This window comes from Macaca fascicularis, chromosome 19, assembly GCF_037993035.2.
Source record: "Macaca fascicularis isolate 582-1 chromosome 19, T2T-MFA8v1.1".
NCBI classification, from domain to species: domain Eukaryota; kingdom Metazoa; phylum Chordata; class Mammalia; order Primates; family Cercopithecidae; genus Macaca; species Macaca fascicularis.
The window spans coordinates 12,103,605-12,126,995 of record NC_088393.1 but is presented as its reverse complement, the minus strand read 5'-3'; the positions used below and the strand labels follow the sequence as shown (position 1 = coordinate 12,126,995).

Below are 23,391 nucleotides of genomic sequence, written 5' to 3'. Positions count from 1 at the left end.
CCAGACTGGGCTGCTGCATCTGGCCTGTGCACCGCCCCCAGGCCCACTCTGCCATGACACGTCTTCCCTGGTGACCCTGCCGCCTCCGAGATCCCAGGTAAGGTCCGCTAGCCCTGGCAGGAGCCAATAGACATGGGCAGAGTGGTAGACAGGCACCTAGGTTTAAGATGGTGGCCCTCTGGGATCCAACAGAAAGGGGACTTGTTCCTCTGGCACCCAGGGCCCTTCCTGCCGCCTGCCCACCCCCAGTCTCAGAGGCTAAGTGCTAATATGGTGCTGTTTTCCCGAGGAGGCAGGGCCCTGGGCCAGGCCGGGATCCTCCTCAGCATAGCTTCCCTGCGCCGGCCCTGGGGGAGCAGGACTTGTGGTAGCCAAGCCAAAAGCGCCTGGAATCCGGTTTACGAGGCCCCAGGGGCTGCGTGCGTCTGTGCGCGGGTCTTCTGGTGTCTGCCTCCACAGGTCTCCACGTTCCAGCCTCAACCCCTGCCCTCCCTGGGGAGAAGACAGCTCCGTGCCCCGCTCCTCGCTTCTCTGCCTCCTCTCCTCCTCGGAATCCTGATGGTTGCGGACCTCTCCCTCCTCCCGGGGATAACAGGGTCCCCTCTGAAACATGAGGAGGTTGAGGCCCTGAACACAGCCTTTTAGGGTCCCGGGTTGGCAGGCTTAGCCTTAAGAGGGCTGAGAGTGGGCGGGGTGCACAAAATTAACCGTGCCCTATGGTGCCCCATGCTAGTCGGTAAAGGGCCATTGCCCTGGCTCAGAAGTGCCTCTCTCCCTGTCCCCTTTCCCCTCCTCACAGTCTGGGGCTAAGGGGTTCACCCTGCCCACAGGCCCACCAGGACCCCTACTTGTCATCCTTTCTCTATTGATACCTGGTCTTTACCAGCGATTAAACATGTAGAATATCACCCCATCTGGGGGTGTCATTTCATGACCACATGAGGCTCACTGTCCCCATTATTTTGATGGAAAAACAGGTCTGGGGAGGGGAAGTGACTGCCTGAGGTCACCCAGACAGTTGCTCTGTGATTCACATGCCATCCAGCCTGTCCCAGTACTCAGGCTCTTTGTCACCACCATCCACAAGCCTCTGGGAGAGCAGTGTGGGTCATGTGTGTGTATGTGTGTGTGTGCATTGACTTTCTGACTGTGCCATATATTTTTTTTTTTTTGAGACGGAGTCTTGCTCTGTTGCCCAGGCTGGAATGCAGTGGCGCCATCTTGGCTCACTACAGCCTAGACCTCCAGGGCTCAAGCAATTCTCCTACCTCAGCCTCCCAAGTAGCTGGGACTACAGTCATGCACCACCAAGCCCCGCCAATTTTCGTATTTTCAGTAGAAACAGGGTTTCACCATGTTGGCCAGTCTGGTCTTGAACTCCTGACCTCAAGCGATCCTCCCACCTCTGCCTCCCAAAGTGCTGGGATTACCGGCATGAGCCACGGTGCCCGGCTGGCTATGCCTTTTTTACATGTCGTGAGGAGTGTGTACTGCATGTGTGTGCGTATCTGTGTGTGAAAGGGGGAGTGTGTGTGTGTGGTGTGTGGACTTTGCATGTGGGTGTGATGGAGTGCCTATCCTGTGTCTGAGTGGCTACAGTGAGGTGTGTGTCTTAGGGTGCTTGTGAGTGTGTATGTGCATCTTAGGGTGCGTGTGGGTGCGTGTGGGCACGTGTGTCTGTGCAGATGTGTGTGCGGGATATGAAGCGTATCCAAAACAGAGCAGCTCTGAGGCCTCAGGAGATTTTACAGCCATTTATTGTGCTCCAGTGAAATAGAAAAAAAAAGAAAGTGCTCGCGTTATAAACGCTGCTGTCACATCCACATAGTACGCCAGTCGCTGCAAACCAAACCGCGTGTGTCCGCTGGGTCTCTGGGCATGCAGTTTGCTCCCACTACGGGAATGGGGTGGGGGCAGGCCGAGCCTGGGCTCTGGGGGCTTTGCTGGGGGAGCTTCTGGTCCTGGGGGTACCCACTTGTGAGGGAGCGGGGGGACAGCTGGAATAGCTTTGCTCAGTGCGTCCTTTGGGCGCTGTTGGGGACACCCAGCTCTATGTTGGACCCCGTAGCACTAGAGAGCGGAGGGTCCCCTTCCCCCCAGTGGGCCCCCCATTCTCCCAGTCTGCTCTCTCCAAACTCTAACCCTGTAGAGGTTGAGTTCTACAGGGGCTGGAGGATGCCATGCAGGGAGAGGGGGTCGGCTGGGTCTGGCTGGATCCAGCCAAGAGCAGCAGCAGCCTCCCTTGGGGGGAAAACAGGGAAGGCCTCGTGGCCCTAGGCGGAATTGTAGTAGTTATGTGCGTGGTGGTTGTGGGCGGGCTCGCCCAGCTCCGGGTAATCAGGCGTCAGACAGTACTTGGGGTCATAGACCTGGCGTGGCAGCCCATACACCGTCATGCCCCGCTGCGAGGCGCCCTTGTTGCTGCCCATCTGCAGGCTGACATTGAGCGTGTCGCAGTGCTCCATGCCCAGCCCCGGCTCGAAGATCTGCCGCTTGGTCCCTGGCGCGGTCATGCCAGCCTGCGAAGGGTGATGTAGTCAGGCCATGGGGTGACCAGTGTCCCGGGCTTTGACAGCGTGCCCCGGGGGCCCCCACTCACCTGGCTGGCTCCTTTGTTGGTGCCCATCTGCAGGCTGATGGTCGCCTGGTCCAGAGGCTGGTCCGTGCCCAGCTTGGGGTCGTAGAGGTGGCGCCGGGTGCCGTAGGCCGTCATGCCCTGCTGGCTGGCAAACTTGTTGGTGCCCATCTAGGAAGTCAGAAGGAGAATCACACCAATAATTACAGACCTCATCATGGGCCACGAGGCGTAGCTGATGTGAGAGAGTGAGGCACTGCTTTAACATTTTTTTTTTTTTTTGAGACGGAGTCTCACTCTGTCTGTCGCCCAGGCTGGAGTGCAGTGGCTGGATCTCAGCTCACTGCAAGCTCCGTCTCCCGGGTTTACGCCATTCTCCTGCCTCAGCCTCCCCAGTAGCTGGGACTACAGGCACCCACCAGCACGCCCGGCTAGTTTTTTGTATTTTTTTAGTAAAGATGGGGTTTCGCCGTGTTAGCCAGGATGGTCTCGATCTCCTGACCTCGTGATCCGCCCGTCTGACCCTCCCAAAGTGCTGGGATTACAGGCTTGAGTCACCGTGCCCGGCAACATTTTTTTAATTTTTGTTTTTTTTTTGAGACGGAGTCTTGCTCTGTTGCCCAGGCTAGAGTGCAATGGCACGATCTCAGCTCACTGCAACCTCCATCTCCCAGGTTCAAGCAATTCTGCCTCAGCCTCCGGAGTAGCCAGGATCATAGGTGGGCATCACCACGCCCGGATAATTTTTTGTATTTTTAGTAGAAATGGGGTTTCACCACGTTGGCCAGGCTGGTCTCGAACTCCTGACCTCAGGTGATCCAGCCGCCTCAACCTCCCAAAGTGCTGGGATTACAGGGGTAAGCCACTGCACCCAGCCCATTTTTTATTTTATTTTTATATTTTACTTTGTTCTATTTTTTTGTTTTATTTTATTTTATTTGAGACAGCATCTCATTTGTTCCCAAGTTCAAGCAATTTTCCTGCCTCAGCCTCCCGGGTAGCTGGGACTACAGGCATGCACCACCACGCTGGCTAATTTTTGTATTTTTGGTAGAGACAGGGTTTCACCATGTTGGCCAAGCTGGCCTCGAACTCCTGACTTCAAGTGATCCTTCCGCCTTGGCCTCGCAAAGTGCTAGGATTACAGGTGTGAGCCACCACACCCGGCCCATTTTCATTTTTTAGAGACAGGGTCTCACTCTGTCGCCCAGGCTGGAGTCCAGTGATGCAATCATTGTAACCTTGAATGCTCAAGTGATTCTCCCCCTTCAGCCTCCCAAGTAGCTGGGACCACCGGCAGACACTACTACATTTGGCTAAACTCTTAAATTTGTTGTAGAGGTGGTGGTGCCCAGGCTGGTATGAAACACCTGACCTCAAGTAATCCTCCTGCCTCAGCCTCCCAAAGTGCTGGAATTACAGGTGTGAGCCACTCCACCCCGCCTGAGGCACCATTTCGAGACTGGAAACTGAGGTCCAGAGTGGGCCTATCACATGACTGACTTCTAGCATTCAAGTCCCAGCCTGCCACACATCAGCTGGAAGATCTAGGCAAAAGCGAGCCAGCTTCTCCAAGCCTCAGTGTTCTCATCTGTGGAAAGGGTATGGTGAGAACAAGTACCTGTCTGCTAGGGTTGTTGGCAGAGTGAGTTTGTGAATGGAAGGTGCGGATAAGCACACTACCCGACCTATAGTGTACTTAATGCCAAATATCCTGTCCCCAAAAGCTTTCAGACACCAGGATGCGCTCCTGGCTTCTATAACCTCTGCTGAGTGAGGACAGGGAAGTACCTGCAACCCGATGATGTTCCGCCCTTCTCTTAGCTTCTCCGGCTCGAATTTCCGCTCCTGCTTCTCTGCGTACTTCACCCCCACATTCACCTTGTTTCCTTTCGTCTTGGCCTGGGTGGGGCAGGGAAAGCAGGGACTGACGAGGGGGTCTCCAGGCTACACAATCCCCTTGGACACTTTTTTTTTTTTTTTTGAGACGGAGTCTTGCTCTGTCACCCAGGCTGGGCAGTGGCACGATCTCGGCTCACTGCAGCCTCTGCCTTCCAGGTTCAAGCGATTCTCCTGCCTCAGCCTCCCAAGTAACTGGGATTACAGGCGTGTGCCACCACGCCTAGCTAATTTTCGTATTTTTAGTAGAGATGGGATTTCACCATGTTGGTGAAACCAGGCTGGTCTCAAACTCCCAACCTCAAGCAATCCGCTCACCTCAGCCTCCCAAGTGCTGGGATTACAGGCGTGAGCCACCGCGCCCGGCCCCCTTGGATGCTGTTGACAGCACCTGCTCCCCCATCCCTGCCCGCCAGTCACCTTCACTGGACTCAGGGGCACAAGTGGCCACACGTGCCGCCCACGGACCCCTGCCCAGCCTGCACCCACACTCACCATGCTGGCCAAAGCCAGAAGGGTGGACTGCACCTGTGTATGGTTGGTGTTCTCAAACAGGTCGTTGGCCTCAAAGATGTCGTGGGGCTTCACCCCATACTTGGTGATGGCCTTGATGAAGTTGCCAATGTTCTCCAGCTAGAGGGGGGCAGGTTGTGGTCACTGGGGGGAGGGGGGAGGTCTGAGGGGCTTGTGGGAACGGATGGAAGAGATTGGGTCTGGGCTCACCTGGTGCCAATTTTGGGTTGACTCATTGATCTTCTTCACAGAGCCTGGCTGCAGCTTATTGATGAATCTGAGAAGAGTGGGGAGGAGGTAAGAAAGGTGTCCCCCCAGGGCCGGGCGCGGTGGCTCACGCCTGTAATCCCAGCACTTTGGGAGGCCAAGGCGGGCAGATCACGAGGTCAGGAGAGCGAGACTATCCTGGCTAACATGGTGAAACCCATCTCTACTAAAAATACAAAAATTAGCCGGGCATGGTGATGCATGCCTGTAATCCCAGCTACTAAGGAGTCTGAGGCAAGAGAATCACTTGAACCTGGGAGGCAGAGGTTGAAGTGAGCTGAGATTGCAACACTGCACTCCAGCCTGGCGACAGAGTGAGACTACATTTCCAAAAAAAAAAAAAAAAGAAAGATGTCCTCTACTCCCCCTCTCCAGCCCAGCCCAGCAGGAGCAGGGTGACAGGATGACCACAAGGGGCCATGCCATACCCTAGTGTCACTTCTCCCTGCAGTCGGCTCTCAGCTGCAGCCCCTCCAAACCACTCAAGCACATACACAAATGGGACGCTGATGCCAAGGAATTAGACTCAGGTCCCAGTCAGAAAGCCTGCTTATCCAAGGTGTGTCTGAGTCTCCGGGATCTCCCAAGCCTCTCTGGCAGGCGTGTCTCAGCATCCTTTTCTCTTGTAGACAGCAGGGGCCTCTTCTCTGATTCACTCCTTTAATGATCTCATCTCTTTTTTTTTTTTTTTTTTAAATGCAGGGTCTGGCTCTGTCGCCCAGGCTGGAGTGCAGTGGTGCAATCACAGCTCACTGCAGCCTCAACTTCCCAGGCTCCAGCGATCCTCTCACAGCCTTCCGAGTAGCTGGGATCACAGGTGCACACCACCATGCCTGGCTATCTTTTTTTTTTTTTTTTTTTTTTTAGAGATGGGGTTTCACTGTATAGCCCAAGCTGGTGTCGAACTCCTGGGCTCAAGTGATCCTCCTGCCTCGGCCTCCCAAAATACTGGGATTACAGGCATGAGTGACAGCACCTGGCCTCATTCAGTCTCTTGACTTTAGGTACCTCCGTATGCCAGCAACTCCCTCGTTTCCCTGCAGCCTGTGTTTCTCGCCATCTCATCCAGCTCTCTCCGTGGGTATCTGGGCATCTCAAATCAAACTCACCCTGCTCCAGACTCCTGACATGCAGCTTCCTCCTCCAGACTCCCCGCTCCCTCCACCTGCCCTGCCTAGCAGTGCCCCCTTCTAGGTGCTCAGCCAGAACCCTTGGACTTGCCCCCAACTCCCGCTTTCTCCTTCTCTCAGCCTTATATCCAGTCCCTCGAAAGTTCTTTGGCTCTGCCTTTTAATGAGTCCAGAAGCCCACTCACTGCTCCCTGCCACCTCCACCTGGGTCTCAGCCACCAGAGTCTGTTTCCTGGCCTCTTGGAATGGGCTCCCAACTTCCACTTCGTCCCCTACAGACCCACCCTTCTTCATCCAGCAGCCAGATTTTTTTTTTTTTTTTTCAAGATGGAGTCTTGCTCTGTCACCCAGGCTGGAGTGCAGTGGCGCGATCTCGGCTCACTGCAACCTCTGTCTCCTGGGTTCAAGCTATTCTCCTGCTTCAGCCTCCCAAGCAGTTGGAATTACAGGTGCCCACCACCACGCTCCACTAATTTTTGTATTTTTTTTTTTTTTTTTGAGGCAGAGTCTCACTCCGTCGCCCAGGCTGGAGTGCAGTGGCGTGATCTTGGCTCACTGCAAGCTCCGCCTTCCGGGTTCACGCCATTCTCCTGCCTCAGCCTCCTGAATAGCTGGGACTACAGGCGCCCGCCACCGTGCCTGGCTAATTTTTTGTATTTTTAGTAGAGACAGGGTTTCACCATGTTAGTCAGGTTGGTTTTGAACTCCTGACCTCAAGTGATACCCCCACCTCAGCCTCCCAAAGTGCTGGGATTACAGGCATGAGTCACCACACCTGGCCCAGAATGGCCATTTTTAAACAGTTCAAATTACCTTCCAGTTCCAAATCCTCCAGGAGCCTCCCACTGCCTTCAGAATGAAATCCTAAGTCCTCTGCATGGACTAAAAGGCCCTCTGTAGAACTGGGCGCAGTGCCGGGCGCGGTGGCTCAAGCCTGTAATCCCAGCACTTTGGGAGGCTGAGACGGGTGGATCACGAGGTCAGGAGATCGAGACAATCCTGGCTAACATGGTGAAACCCCGTCTCTACTAAAAAATACAAAAAACTAGCCGGGCGAGGTGGCGGCGCCCGTAGTCCCAGCTACTCGGGAGGCTGAGGCAGGAGAATGGCGTGAACCCGGGAGGCGGAGCTTGCAGTGAGCTGAGATCCGGCCACTGCACTCCAGCCTGGGCGACAGAGCGAGACTCCGTCTCAAAAAAAAAAAAAAAAAAAAGAACTGGGCGCAGTGGCTCACACCTGTAATCCCAGTGCTTTGGGAGGCCGAGACAGGAGGATGACTTGAGCCTAGGAGTTTAAGATCAGCCTGGGCAACATGGTGAGACCCACGTCTCTACAAAAAGAAACCCCCGAAAACTTCACCAGGCTTGGTGATGTGCGCCTGTAGTCCCAGCTACTGAGAAGGCTAGGGTTGAAGAGGCTGGGGTGAGAGGATCAATTGAGCCTAGGAAGCTGAGGCTGTAGTGAGCTATGATTGCTCTACTGTACTCCAGCCTGGGCACCAGAGCAAGACTCTGTCTCTAAATAAATAAATAAATGAAATAAAAGACTCTCCACCATCTGACTCTCAGTTCACTCTGCGACTTCATCTCCACTTCTACTCAATCATTTGGTGCTCGTCACGCCAGCCTCCTCCTTGTTTCTTGGAACACCCCAAGCACGCTCCTATCTCAGGCCTTTGCACTGGCGGCCCCCTCTGCTTTGCTCACTCTTCTCTCAGGTTCCCTGAGTCCTCCCTCACTTCATCCAAGGTTCTGTTCAATTGTCACCTCTTCAGAGAGAGGCCTCCCAGACCACTCTCTAGGAAACTGCACACCCTCCACCCGCAGACGTCTGATGCACCTGACCCTCCCAGCTTCCCTTCTGCTTGAATTTTCCCCAGAACAGACAAGTCTGTGATTATTTGATCAATGATTTGATTGATCTCTTCAACTAGGACTAAAAGTCCTTGAGCTCTCAGTCGAGTCTGTTCTGTTCACAGTTCCCAATGCCTAGATCAGAGCCTGGCACACAGCAGGAACTCATAAATGCTTCTTGCATGAATGAATGAATGAATGAGTGAATGACTGACTGCATGGGTGACTGCACTACACTTTTGTGTTTTTTTTTTGAGATGGGAGCCTCGCCCTGTCACCCAGGCTGGAGTGCAGTGGTGCGATCTCGGCTCACTGCAAGCTCTGCCTCCCAGGTTCACGCCATTTTCCGGCCTCAGCCTCCTGAGTAGCTGGGACTACAAGCGCCCGCCACCATGCCCAGCTAATTTTTTGTATTTTTAGTAGAGATGGGGTTTCACCATGTTAGCCAGGATGGTCTCGATCTCCTGATCTCATGATCCGCCCGCCTCGGCCTCCCAAAGTGCTGGGATTACAGGCGTGAGCCACCGTGTGTGGCCCACTCTTTTTTTTTTAATATATACTTTAAGTTCTAGGGTACATGTGCACAACGTGCAGGTTTGATACATAGGTATACAAATGCCATGTTGGTTTGCTGCACCCATCAACTCGTCATTTACATTAGGTCTTTTTTTTTTTTTTTTGAGACAGGGTTTCACTGTCGCCCAGGCTGGAGTGCAGTGGCGTGATCATAGCTCACTGCAGCCTTGACCTCCAGGGCTCAAGCGATCCTCCCACCTCAGCCTCCCACATAGCTGGGACCACAGGTGCATGCCACCACGCCCAGCTAATCAAAACAAAAATTTTTTGTAGAGATGGGATCTCACTATGTTGCCCAAGCTGGGACTGCATTGTTTGACATCTGAGCAGTCCTCTGGCTGAGCTGGGACAGCAGTGTGCCCACCTCCCCACCCGCCAATTCTTTGTTCCTAGTGGATGGGAATGGAACAAGGTAAAACACCCTTGACACCTCTTCTTCCCAGCATCTAGGATTTGATGAGGCTGCACCTTCAAAGTCTTCCGATCGCACTCACAGTCACTCTGCCCTGGGTCAGACTCAAATGCAAATCGGGCCCAGATTGGGTTTAGGGCCCTACCACACATTAAGATTGCAGTGTAACTGGAGCTTGGGAGCTGTTAGGGTTTTCACCTCCCTCAGCGATGAGGTTTTGAGGCGACGAGAAAACCAGGGCCGGCAGGGTGCAGTGGTTCATGCCTGTAATCCCAGCACTTTGGGAAGCTAAGGTGGGCAGATCACTTGAGGTCAGGAGTTCGAGACCAGCCAGGCCAACATGGCAAAATCCCATCTCTACTAAAAATACAAAAGTTAGCTGGGCGAGGTGGTGGGTGCCTGTAATCCCAGCTGCTCAGGAGGCTGAGGCATGAGAATCACTTGAACCCAGAGAGCAGAGGTTGCAGTGAGCTGAGATTATGCTGTTGCACTCCAGCCTGGGTGACAGAGCAAGACTCCATCTCAAAAAAAAAAAAAAAAAAGGTCAGGCGAGGTGGCTCATGCCTGTAATCTCAGCACTTTGGGAGGCCGAGGCAGGTGGATCACTTGAGGTCAGGAGTTCAAGAGCAGCCTGGTCAGCATGGTGAAATCCCATCTCTACTAAAAAAATGAATACAAAAATTAGCCGGGCATGGTGGTGTGTGCCTGTAATCCCAGCACTTTGGGAGGCTGAGGTACGTGGATCAGTTGAGGTCAGGAGTTCAAAACCATCCTGGCCAACGTGGTGAAACCCCATCTCTACTGAAAAAAAAATACAAAAATTAGCCAGGCATGGTGGTGTGTGCCTGTAATCCCAGCTATTGGAGAGGCTGAGGCAGGAGAATCGCTTGAACCCAGGAGGCAAAGGTTGCAGGGAGCCGAGATCGTGCCTCTGCACTGCAGCCTGGGCAGCAGAACAAGACTGTATCTCAAAAAACAAAACAAAATTAAATCCAGAAAGAAAACCAGGGCCTACTTTAGTTATTGCCGCACATCTCTCCTCATGTCACCAAGCCAGCCATGAACAGCTGTTGATTGCTGCCTTTTAGCTGTGACTGCTCTTTCTGGGGACCCTGGTGGCCATAGATGGGCCTACCCTGTATAGCATGGTGGTTAAGATTCTGGAGTCGTTTTCCTTGAAACAGCGTGGGACCTGGTATAATGCATTTCACCTAACTGAGCCTCAGTTTTCTGTGCCTGTTAAATGGGCACAGTGATTACTGGCCACCCCAAAGGTATCCAATAGAAAGTGTTCGACTCAGTTCCAGGATCATGGTTGTTTTGGGGGTTGAGGGGGCTGCATGGAGTCGCCGGGGGTGCAGGGTCTGGGCTTTGAGAGCCTCACTCACTCGCAAAGAATGATGCCGTCTTTGAGGCCGTCCATGAAGTTGTTGCCGATGCGACGGCCTGTCACCCCCTCGATCCACTCTCTCAGCTCCTGCTCCCGCTGGTGGTCGTACTTCTGGGCCAGCTGGGGCGGGGGGCACAGAGAAACGGGTGAGGATGCCGTGGGGGCAGCCTGGGCTCCCTGGGTCCTATCCGAGCCTCCTAGAGCCTGATCTCCCTCGTCCTTCCCAACTAAGGCAATTTTGCCCCAGATCACCCAGTTGGGAGGGTGGGGGCTGGGGAGGGCCGAGAGCCAGGGCTGAGGTGGCACCTGCCCAGGGGGCCATTCCGGGCATTCTGAGGTTTGGCACCAGGGAATGTAGACGAGGGGTGGGGTGTGGGGAGCTGGATCCTCTGAGCTAGAGGGGTGGCGCCAGGTCCCCTGGTTTTACGTCCAGGCCAAACTTGGGGCTTCTCTTCCTCTAGCCCTGCCCCTTCTGCGTCCCCTGTTGGAAGAAGGGGCACCTCAGGAAGGGAAGAAGGAAGTCTAAGGAGGTGCCCCTGGGTGCTGGCTTGCAGAGGAGTGCTGGTCATACATCTCTGTCTCTCCATGTCCCCCAGGTCTTCGGCTCCAGGGCTCTGTCTCTGGTTAGGGGTAGAGGCTTGCCTCTGTCTTAGACCCCACCCCTTGCACGTCTGTATATCTCTCTCCCCCTTATCAAGCCCCACGACTCCTCTGTCTCTCTTCCCCAGCGGTGTCTTTCCTTGGCCCAGTCTTGGGGTCCCCATCTCTCTGGGTGGCTAGTCCCTGTCTGGCCAGGGGCGGGGCTCCTGGGTCTTGCATCTCTGCCTCTCTAGGTCTTTCTCTGTCTCCAGGTTTCCTGCCTGGGTGGGGGGTGGGGCTCTGTCTCCCTTCCCTGCCCCTCCATCCCTGTCTAGGTCTTATCTCGCTCCTGGCTCGCCCTCCCACGTCTGTCCCTAGGGTGTCTCAGGCTCCCAGTATCTCTGTCTGCCTCTCCCCCCGGCTTTTCCCTCTCTCCACCGTCCCCCTCCTCCCCCACTCCCATTTCTCCAGAACCCTCCGCCACAGTCCAGCCAGGCTCCCAGCCCCTAGGGGACCGGGCTGCCCTTTCTTCTCCTGGGTAGGTGGGGGGAGGTGGGAGGGGCGGCCCCCTCACCTGGCCCCGGCCCTGCCGCCCCCCACACCACCAGCCCGGCTTTTTAAAGCAAACCGGCCCTTATATAGCGTGGCCTGGGCTCCCCGAGGCCGCCTTATAAGGCGCGGCGGCTCTGCGCGGCTCTGGGGCCGGCGCTGGGGGGAGGAGGGCGGCGCTGGGATCTGTCTCCCGCCCGAGAACCCGCCCCCAACCAGCCCCCTCCTCCAACCAGCCCCCTCCTCCAGCCCCGAGGATCCCCCGACCCAGGTTCCAACCTAGTCCCCCACTTCCTCACCACAGGACCCTGGGAAAAGCCACCCTGAGTCTCAGTGTTCCCCTCTGTCAAATGGGGCAGGAACTCCTCCCTTGGCAGTGCTGTTGGGACGATTCCAGCGGGCTGGAAACTTCAAGTTCTCCAGCTGGGAGAAGCTGAGACCATCCTGGTATATGGGGGGTGACTCCAGGGTCCGAGCGCTGTACCTGCTTTACCTGGGATCCCAGCTATTTGCCTCTCCTCTCCGAACCTGTTTACCCATCCACAGCATGAAGGTGGTGTCCAGGTATCTTCCTAGCTCCACAGTTAGGAGACCCCTGCCGCACTTCTGATGCCCGCTTCCTGCCCTCCACCGTCCCCCTTTGCCTTCAGGATCTCCCACACTTTCCCGGCGTCACCTCCCAGGAGCCGCAGCTCTCAAGCGCTCCCCAATTTCTTTGTGAGGCTGGGGGATATGGAAGAATCAACAAGTCTTCCCCCTCTGTTGTTCCCCCCAAGAACACAAAGGGTTAAAAGAAGACTGATCAGGTGGGTATCTTTGCAATGGACTGACCCCCTCTGTTTATGTGTGGCTGTGTGCCCCCTATTCCACCCCCAACCATAGCTGGGGGCTCTGGGATGTTCAGGGGGAGACAGGCAGCCCCTATCCCATATCACTCCCTTTTCCCCTCTTAGTTTCCGAGTCACATAGGATAGGCAGGAGGGGGTTCAAGGGACCCCAAGCTCGGGGCTCTGGCCTGGCAGGACGTGTGGGCCAGGCCAGGGAGGCCCTCCAGCCCTACCTTGTTCTTAACCTCGGCTGACAGCCCGTAGGCAGGGCCTCGGTTGAAGTGAGCAGAGGACATGCTGGCCGGTGGGCTCTGGCGGGGGGTAGTGGCGCAGTACTGACGCTGAGGACCAAGGCAGCAGCTGAAGTTCCGTCTGCACCCTCTTCCCTCCTCACACGTTTTTGAAGCTCCGGAGGCGGCCCGGGTCTCTTCCAAGGCCATTCCATTGGCTGTAGGGGCTTGCCAAGGGGCGGGGCACCCCCCCAACCTCTGCTGCCTTCCCCCCCCCTTGTGATGTCAGGCCCTTGGTATTGGGAGCTGATTGTGTCATTGTTTCCACCTAGGGGGGCAGCCTACGTTATTCTGGGGGGGCTTGGTCAGACAGAGACCAGCCTTCTTCCACCCACCCCTCCCGCTGTCCATTGGGCCTCTGGCTGCGTCTGAGTCTCTTTGTCTCTGAGGTCTCTTTATCTCTCTGGAGTCTTGAGGCAGGACTGACACCCATGATAGTTTAGTGAGCACCATCCCGGGTTTATCTCCAGATACCAACAGTCTATAGCCTTAGGTAAGCCCCTTCTCCTCTCTAGGACTCTATGGCCACATCTGTAAAATGGGGCAATGACAGTGCCTGCCTCATGAGAGAGTTGTAAAGATCAGAAGAGTATGTCTCTTACATTCCCAGCACAGTGCCCGGCACAGCAGAGGGACTCGGGCTGCAGCATTCTTTTTTTTAAGGCAAGGTTTCACTCTGTCCTCTCAACTGGAGTGCAGTGGCACAATCACAGCTCACTGCAGCCTTGACCTCCCAGGCTCAAGTGATCCTCCCATCTCAGCCCATCCAAGTATTTAGAATTACAGACTTGTGCCACCAACCTGGCTAATTTTATTTTATTTTTAGAGATGGGATCTTGCTATGTTGCCCAGGCTGGTCTCAAATTTCTGGGCTCAAGCAATCTGCCCACCTTGGCCTCCCAAAATGCTGGGATTTACAGGCATGAGTCACCATGCCCAGCCCATAGCATTCTTTATGCTGAGGGTCCAGCGCCCCAGTTCTGTCTCCTCCAGCCCCTCAAAAGGACCTGGGGGAGCAGACATCCTGGGTCTCACCCTCCCCATCCACTGTGTGTCACTTGAACCACAGGGTGACTTTGTTGGCAAGTCCCAGGCCATGAACTATGTTCCCCTCAAGCAACCCTACCTAGCGAGATCTAACCCCTGGACCACAGGGTTGCATGCTATGCCCACATCATGCCCCACATGGCAAGGCCATGTTTGTGACACTTGGATGACATGTCTGCAACCTGCCACACACTAATGATACGTTAAGGATATGCAATTTATCGGTCACATGCTAATGACATGGCTGCAATATGCCAGATGACATGGCCCTTATGTCAGGCCATGTTCCAAGCTCTGTACATATATTCATTCAATTATCATGACACCCACACAGGTGGACACTGTTATTATTATTATTATTATTTGGAGACAGAGTCTCACTCTATTCCCCAGGCTGGAGTGCAGTGACACTATCTCGGCTCACTGCAACCTTCACCTCCTGGCTTCAGGCGATTCTCCTGCCTCAGCCTCCCAAGTAGCTAGGATGACAGGTGCCTGCCACCATGCCTGGCTATTTTTTGTATGTTTAGTAGAGACGGGGTTTTGCCACGTTAGCCAGGCTGGTCTTGAACTCCTGACCTCAGTTGATCTGCCCACCTCGGCCTCGCAAAGTGCTGGGATTACAGGTGTGAGCCACCGTGAACAGCTGACACTGTTATTATTAATACAAGAACTTTGCTTTACAGGTGGGGAAACTGAGGCATGGGGCTTGGAATCACTTTTCCAGTGTCACACAGCAGGCCAGGGGCTGAGGAGAATTTGAGACCATGCTCCATGAACCTCAACTATGAGGCTAAGGTGGGGTTTCTCAACCTCCACACTGTGGACAGCTGAGGCTGGATAATTCTTTATGGTTGGGGGACTGTCCTGGGCATTCATTGTAAGACTTCAAGCAGCATCCCTGGCCTCTACCTGCTAGATGCCAGTAGCACTCTCTTGGTCCCAATAAACAGAAATGTTGAGGCACTGCGGCAGGAGTCTGTGGTCCCAGCTACTAAGGAGGCTGAGGTGGGAGGATCGCTTGAGCCCAGGAGTTTGAGACCCATCTGGCCAACATAGAAAGACCATGGTCTCTAAAAAACAAAAATTAAAAGAAGAAATGTCTACACACATTGCCAAATGTCCCCTGGTTGGGGTTGGGGTGGAAGCAGATCATCCCTGTTTGCAAACCACTGAGCTAAGGCAACGTGCCAGTTGATGGCGTGTCATGATATGTCAAACATACACGAAAATACATAAAATACGAGGCCAAGGTGAGAGGATCACTTGAGCCCAGGAGTTTGAGACCAGCTTGGGCAACATAGCGAGACCTCGTCTCTATTAAAGAAAAAGAAAGAAAGAAAGAAAGAAAAAATAGAAAGTACATAAAATGAGCTAACAATTAGCACCTGCTACGTACTAAGCGCTTTGAGGTTGTTATCTCATTCCTCACGACAGCCCTATGAGGTGAGTCTATACGAGGCACAGAGAGGTGATGCCGAATGGCCGGGTCACACAGCTCGAGGTTGGCAGGGGCGGGATTCGAACGCACAGATTCCCTGAACCCTCCCAAACTGAGCGGCCCTCGGGGGGCCGCAGGTGGCTACTGCGCATGTGAGGACCTGAGGCCGGCGCCCCCTGGCGGGGCGGGGGCGGGGCCTGGCTGGGTCCAGGCGGCGGTGACGTCACGCGATGACTCACTCGGCCCCGCCCCACGGCCCGCGGCCTCTTGGCCATTTATAGAATCTGCACCGGCTCTGAAGTCACGGCCCAGGCACGACGGGGGAGGGGTGGGGGAGCTCTTGGCGTGCCCCCCAACGGGGCAGCCCCGGGTACCCCCAGGGGGCAGCCCTTTCCGGGACTGCCTTGTGACTCTGATTGTAGTAGATCTGTGTCTCTGTATCTCTGTCTCTGGGTCGCCGAGCCTTTTTCTATCTCTGCCTTTGTCTCTGTGTCTCTGTTTTTGTTCCTGGGCTTTGAGTAATTCTGTTTCTCTTCATGTCGCTGTCACTATATTGTCTCTGTCTCTCTTCGCGTCTGTCTCTTCGCGTCTCTGTCTGGTAGATGGGGGTAGAGGCATTAGAGGGGGCCGATCCCATACCGAGGCCCCAATCCCAGTAGACACCCCCATCACTGACTGCCGAGTGTCATCCGTTATTCGCTCCTTTCTGGCGTTTTCCAGGCTCTAGCCCCTCTGTGCCTCAGTTTTCCATCTAAATGAGAAGTGTGGGATCTTGTAAGAGGCAGGGTTTCCCGAAGGGTCTAAGACAGTCATTGTAGGAAAGCCATACCTCTCCTCAACTTTAGGGGACCCCCTAAAACCTTCCTGTTGGCTCAGAACCATTTAAAACTCACACCCGGCCAGGTGCGGTGGCTCGTGCCTGTAATCCCAGCACTTTGAGAGGCTGAGGCGGGTGGATCACCTGAGGTCAGTAGTTTGAGACCAGCCTGGCCAACGTGGTGAAACCCCATCTCTACTAAAAATACAAAATTAGCCGGGCATGGTGGTACATGCCTGTAATCCCAGCTCCTCGGGAGGCTGAGGCAGGAGAATCGCTTGAACCTGGCATGGCAGGCAGAAGTTGCAGTGAGCCAAGATCACACCACTGCACTTCAGCCCGGGCCACAGGAGTGAGACTCTGACTCAAAAAATATAAAAATGAAAATAAAATCCACACCGACACGTGTTTGTCTGTTTGTTTTGGGGAAAGTCAAAACCCTGCTCTGCACCGGCCTATCTTAGCCTGCTCTGCGAGCCCCCTGCTCACCAAGCTTTCCTATCCGGAAATCTGGCAGAGGCGCTTGTTCCTAAAGTCTTCTGTTATGGGAACATTCACTCCATGCCAGTCACAATCTCTTTTAATCCTCACCATCACCTCAGGATGGAAACTCATAGGTCATTTTATAGATGGGAAACTCAAGGTTCAGAGAAGCTAAGCCACCCTCCTAGGGTAACACTGCTCCTAGCTTTTCTTCTGTGTCCTTTCAGATGTGCTGCTGCTGCTGCTGCTTCTGCTTCCTCTTCCTCTTCCTCTTCTTCTCCTTCTCCTTCTCCTTCTTCTCCTTCTTCCCTTTCTCCCTTCTCCCTTCTCTTCTCCCTTCTTTCTTCTTCTCCTTTTTTTTTTTTTTTGAGTCAAAGTCTCGATCTGTCAGTCAGGCTGGGTGGCATGATCTCAGCTCACTGCAACCTCCACCTCCCAGTTTCAAGCAATTCTGGAGCCTCAGCCTCCCAAGTAGCTGGGATTACAGGCACCCGCTACCACGCCAGGCTACAGATGTGTTTCTTGAGTCCCCAAACACGTTCCCACCTCAGGGTCTTTGCACTAGCAGTTCCTGCCACCTGGAACACATTTCTGCAAGATGCCTGCCTGCATGGCCTCTCCCCAACTTCATTCAGTCTCTGCTCTAATATCACCTCTCAGAGAAGCCTTCCCTGACCACCTGCTGTAAAATAATAGCATCTCTCACCCCCAGACTGACTGTGAGTGGGTTGACAGGGAGGGAGCTGTTCACTTACAGTCTGACTACAGTGGCTCAAGTCTGTAATCCCAGCACTTTGGGAGGCCAAGATGGGTGGATTGCTTGAGTCCAGGAATTCAAGACCAGCCTGAGAGACATGGCAGGGCCCTGCCTCTACAAAAAAAAAAAAAAAAAAAAAAAAAAAAAAAAAAAAAAGGAAAGAAAGAAAAAAAGAAAAGAGTATTTTTAAAAAGTGTACTTTGGGAGGCCAAGGCAAGAGGATTGCTTGAGCCCAGGAATTGGAGGCTGCAGTGAGGTATGATCATGACACTACATTTTTTTTTTTTTTTCGAGACAGAATCTCGCTCTGTCATCCAGGCTGGAGTGCAGTGGCATGATCTCAGCTCACTGCAACTTCCACCTCTCAGGTTCAAGCAATTCTGCCTCAGCCTCCTGAGTAGCTGGGATTACAGGTGCCTGCCACCCTACCTGGCTAATTTTTGTATTTTTAGTAGAGACAGGGTTTCACCATGTTGGCCAGACTGGTCTCGAACTGCTGACCTCAGGTGATCTGCCTGCCTTGGCCTCCCAAAGTTCTGGGATTACAGCACTGCGCCCAGCCATGCCACTGCATTTTAGTTTGGGTGAAAAAAAAATAAATAAGAAAAGAAAAGAATGCTTGACAACATGCAATGCAGGGGAGGCTGTGGAAACACTGTTGATGAGTGTGGGCAATTTGTTGATAATTTTCCAAATGACAAATGTCCTTACCTTCTGAACAAGTATATCCTCTATTTTAGAATATTCCTCAGAAGTACAAGTGTAGGTGTGAAGAATGACATATGTGCAGGAACATTTATTGCAGTGGCCTTGTCATAATAAATCACTGTATAAATCCCATCAACCGGGGACAGGGAGATAGACAAAGTTGAAGTCAAAACATATAGCACGTTGTTTCAACTAAATGAAGACACTGAAGTGCTGTGGTTAACAGTGGGGACTCCAGCTGGGCGCGGTGATTCATGCCTGTAATCCCAACGTTTTGGGAGGCTGAGGCGGGTGAATCACCAGAGGTCAGGAGTTCGAGACCAGTCTGGCCAACATGGTGAAACCCTATCTCTACAAAAAATACAAAAATTAACTGGGCGTGATGGTGGGAGCCTATAATCCCAGCTACTTGGGAGGCTGAGGCAGGGGGTTTCACCATGTTGGTCAGGCTGGTCTTGAACTTCTGACCTTGTGATCTGTCTGCCTTGGCCTCTCAAAGTGCTGGGATTAGAGGTGTGAGCCACTGCACCTGGCCCATTGCATTTATTTATTTATTTTTTTTTTTTTTGAGATGGAGTCTCGCGCTGTCACCCAGGCTGGAGTGCAGTGGCCGGATCTCAGCTCACTGCAAGCTCCGCCTCCCGGGTTCACGCCATTCTCCTGCCTCCACCTCCCGAGTAGCTGGGACTACAGGCGTCCGCCACCTCGGCCGGCTAGTTTTTTGTATTTTTTAGTAGAGACGGGGTTTCACCGTGTTAACCAGGATGGTCTCGATCTCCTGACCTCGTGATCCGCCCGTCTCGGCCTCCCAAAGTGCTGGGATTATAGGCTTGAGCCACCGCGCCCGGCCCGCATTGCATTTATTTCTATCTATCTATCGATCGATCGATCGATCGATCTATCTATCTTGGAGATGAGGTCTCACTATGATGCCCAGGCTGGACTTGAACTCCTGGGCTCAAGCGATCCTCCTGCCTCAGCCTCCTAAATAGCTAGGACTACAATGCCACTGTGCCTGGCCCTCACTGCATTTAATTGTCATATCTCCATACATTCCTACAGTCTATAATAGTCCCTGGGTCTTTCAGGACCTTGACACTTTTGAAGAGTGCTGGTCAGTTATTTTGTAGATCGTCTTCGAATTTGGTTTGTCTTGAATAAACTGAGGTGTTTGCATTACCAGGAAGAATACCAGAGAGGTGATGATGTACCCTTCTAAGTGCGTCATACCAAGGACTTCATGATATCACCATGAGTCATTGCTGGTGATATTAATGTTGGTCCCTTGGTTAAGGTGGTGTCTGCTAGGATCTTCCACTGTGAAGCTGCTACTTTTTATAGGGTTCTTTCTGGGACTGCATGTTAAAGACTCTGCACCAGGGCCTCACATATGGTGTTCTGTGTTAATATATACAGGACATAAAGTATGTACATACTTGTCTTTTATTTGTTTGTTTTGGGGTTTTTTTGTTTTGTTTGAGACAGAGTCTTGCTCTGTTGCCCAGGCTGGAGTACAGTGGCGCGATCTCGGCTCACTGCAAGCTCTGCCTCCTGGGTTCAAGTGATTCGCCTGTCTTAGCCTCCAGAGTAGCTGGGACTACAGGAGCCCGCCACCATGCCCGGCTAATTTTTTTTGTGTTTTTTTTTAGTAGAGACGGGATTTCACCGTGTTAGCCAGGGTGGTCTCGATCTCCTGACCTCGTGATCCTCCCGCCTTGGCCTCCCGAAGTGTTGGGATTACAGGCGTGAGTCACCATGCACATCCTGTGCATACTTGTTTTTAAAAGACTACCGGCCTCGTGTAGTGGCACATGCCTGTAATCCCAGCACTTTAGGAGGCCAAGATGGGTGGATCACTGTATGCCAGAAGTTTGAGACAAGCCTTGGTAACCTGGTGAGACCCCATCTCTATTTAAAAATAATAATAATAGGCCGGGCGCGCTAGTTCACGCCTGTAATCCCAGCACTTTGGGAGGCCGAGGCTGGCGGATCACGAGGTCAAGAGATCAGACCATCCTGGCTAACACGGTGAAAACCCGTCTCTACTAAAAATACAAAAATATTAGCCGGGCGTGGTGGCGGGCGCCTGTAGTCCCAGTTACTCGGGAGGCTGAGCCAGGAGAATGGCGTGAACCCAGGAGGCAGAGCTTGCAGTGAGCCGAGATTGTGTCACTGCACTCCAGCCTGGGCGACAGAGCGAGACTTCGTCTCAAAAAATAAATAAATAAATAAATAAATAAATAAATAAATAATGACTGGGCACGGTGGCTAGTGCCTGTAATCCCAGCGCTTTGGGAGGCTGAAGCGGGAGGACCACTTGAGCCCAGGAGTTCGAGACCAACCTAGGCAACATGGTGAAACTCTGTCTCTACTAAAAATACAAAAATTAGCTGGGTATGGTGGCACGTGCCTGTAGTCCCAGCTACTCGGGAGGCTGAGGCAGGAGAATTGCTTGAACGTGGGAGGCGGAGGTTGCAATTAGCCAAGATTGCACCACTGCACTCCAACCTGGGCAACAGAGCCAGACTCTGTCTCCAAAAAATAAATAAATAAAATATAATAAAATAAAAAATAATAAAAAGACTAGTTCTGGAAAGATAAATAAGAAAATAAAAGCCATGAGCACCTCAAGAGGACACCAGTAACTCTGAAGGCCACAGCCAGGTCAGCGACCCCACCATCTTACCCACTCCCCAGCTAAGCAGAGCTGACTCTGCCTGCTTGTATCTGCGGGAGCATAGCAGAGGGCAGTAGCACTCCCAGCCGCTACCCACATGCCTGTCAACTTGCCAAGGAGGAGTGCTCCAGCCAAGCAGCTGATTGGCTACAGGTCTTCTCAGATCGCCCAATCACAGGAGTTCTGGTGAGGTGGATGTCCTGCGGCTGCGCAGAGTCCTTGAGGCAGCCTAAGAGCAGGTTCTTGCATCCTAGTCCCCATGCCAGCTCACTGCACCACAGAAGCTGAGGGACTGCAGAAATGGGCTTATGAGGACAGATAGCCTTTCTTTCTGGGGGCCACTGCTATTGCCAATAGCCCATTTTATGTGCTTATCCACCTTAGTTACTAACAGCCTAAATCTGGTGCTTTCTGGGGGAGACCAGGAGCCCCCATTACTCAATCTCACCTCGTTTTATCACATTTCCTCCTAAGTTACTCCATTCCAACCACACAGAGTCTTTGCTGTTGTTCCCAGTGCCAAAAGCCTTCCCCAGATATCCAGAAGGCTCACTCACTTCCTCTGGCCTTTACTCAAAGGCCGCCTCATTGAGACCTTCCTATCTATCTATCTATCTATCTATCTATCTATCTATCTATCTATCTATCTATCTATTTATTGAGACAGAGTCTCACTCTGTCGCCCAGGCTGGAGTGCAGTGGCACAATCTTGGCTCACTGCAACCTCCACCTCTTGGATTCAAGCAATTCTCGTGCCCCAGCCTCCCAAGTAGCTGGGATCACAGGAGCTCACCACCACGACCTACTAATTTTTATTTTTATTTATTTATTTATTTTTTGAGACAGTCTCGCTCTGTCGCCCAGGCTGGAGTGCATTGGCGCGATCTCCGCTCACTGCAAGCTCCGCCACCTCCCGGGTTAATGCCATTCTCCTGCCTTAGCCTCCCTAGAAGCTGGGACTACAGGCGCGCGCCACCACGCCCGGCTAATTTTTTTGTATTTTCAGTAGAGACGGGGTTTCACCGTGTTCGCCAGAATGGTCTCGATCTCCTGACCTCATGATCCACCCGCTTCGGCCTCCCAAAGTGCTGGGATCACAGGCGTGAGCCACCGCGCCCGGCCTATTTATTTAATTTTTTTTTTTTTTTTGAGACGGAGTCTCGCTCTGTCCCCCAGGCTGGAGTGTAGTGGCCGGATCTCGGCTCACTGCAAGCTCCGCCTCCCGGGTTCACGCCATTCTCCTGCCTCAGCCTCCCGAGTAGCTGGGACTACAGGCGCCAGCCACCTCGCCCGGCTAGTTTTTTGTATTTTTTAGTAGAGACGGGGTTTCACCGTGTTAGCCAGGATGGTCTCGATCTCCTGATCTCGTGATCCACCCGTCTCGGCCTCCCAAAGTGCTGGGATTACAGGCTTGAGCCACCGCGCCCGGCCTTATTTAGTTTATTTTTTGGGACAGAGTCTCGCTCTGTTGCTGAAGCTGGAGTGCAGTGGAGTGATCCTGGCTCACTGCAACCTCCGTCTCCCGGGTTCAAGCGATTCTCCTGCCTCAGCCTCCTGAGTAGCTGGGATTACAGGAGCCCACCACCATGCCCTGCTACTTTTGTATTTTTAGTAGAGACGGGGTTTCATCATGTTGGCCAGGCTGGTCTCGAACTCCTGACCTCAGGTGATCCGCCCTCCTCGGCCTCCCAAAGTGCCTGGATTACAGGCGTGAGCCACCACGCCCGGCCCTGTTTGTTTATTATTACTAATTTTAGAAATAGGGTCTCGCCGGGCGCGGTGGCTCAAGCCTGTAATCCCAGGACTTTGGGAGGCCGAGACGGGCGGATCACGAGGTCAGGAGATCGAGACCATCCTGGCTAACACGGTGAAACCCCGTCTCTACTAAGAAATACAAAAAAAATAGCCGGGCGAGGTGGCAGCGCCTGTAGTCCCAGCTACTCGGGAGGCTGAGGCTGGAGAATGGCGTGAACCCGGGAAGCGGAGCTTGCAGTGAGCTGAGATCCGGCCACTGCACTCCAGCCTGGGCTACAGAGCGAGACTCCGTCTCAAAAAAAAAAAAAAGAAAAAAAAAAAAAAAAAGAAAAGAAATAGGGTCTCACTGTGTTGCCCAGGCTGGAGTGCAGGGGTGCAATCATGGCTCACTGTAGCCTCGACCTCCAGGGCTCAAGCGATCCTCCCGTTTCAGCCTCCCGAATACTGGGACTATGAGCACGCGCCATTGCGCCCAGTTAATTTTTAACTTTTTTGTAGAGAAGGGGGTCTCGCTATGTTGCCCAGGCTGGTCTCGAATTCCTGGCCTCCCAAAGGGCTGGGATTACTGGCATGAGCCACCGTGCCGGCCTCCTTTCACTTTTTTAAAATTCATTTTCTCATTTCAGCCCCTGGAGCCTGCGGCTGGATTCACAGACTCCCAAGTCCAGCCTCCCGGGCCATTTCAAGGTTCCCAGGCCTGGAGTGACACTTGACTCATTAGAAGCGGGGCCCAGCTCGTTATGAGGCGGGTCTAAGGCCCTTCCGCCTTCCCATTGGCGCACCTCGCTTTGTGGGCGGGACCTATTACACCAGCTTTCTTGATTAGCTGCCTCCCTGGCGCTCCCT

General features: G+C 53.3%; 1 protein-coding gene across 1 annotated transcript; it reads right to left on the bottom strand.

Annotated features, from left to right (window-relative positions):
- Positions 1-1,739: 1,739 nt before the first annotated feature.
- On the bottom strand, positions 1,740-12,946 carry CNN1 (calponin 1). Its single transcript, XM_005588059.4, has 7 exons — positions 12,804-12,946; positions 10,614-10,735; positions 5,198-5,264; positions 4,970-5,107; positions 4,367-4,477; positions 2,600-2,746; positions 1,740-2,519 (listed from the first exon to the last, which is right to left on the bottom strand). The coding sequence occupies exons 1-7, from the start codon at positions 12,864-12,866 to the stop codon at positions 2,274-2,276; spliced, it is 894 nt and encodes a 297-aa protein (XP_005588116.4). The 5' UTR covers positions 12,867-12,946; the 3' UTR covers positions 1,740-2,273.
- Positions 12,947-23,391: the final 10,445 nt, after the last annotated feature.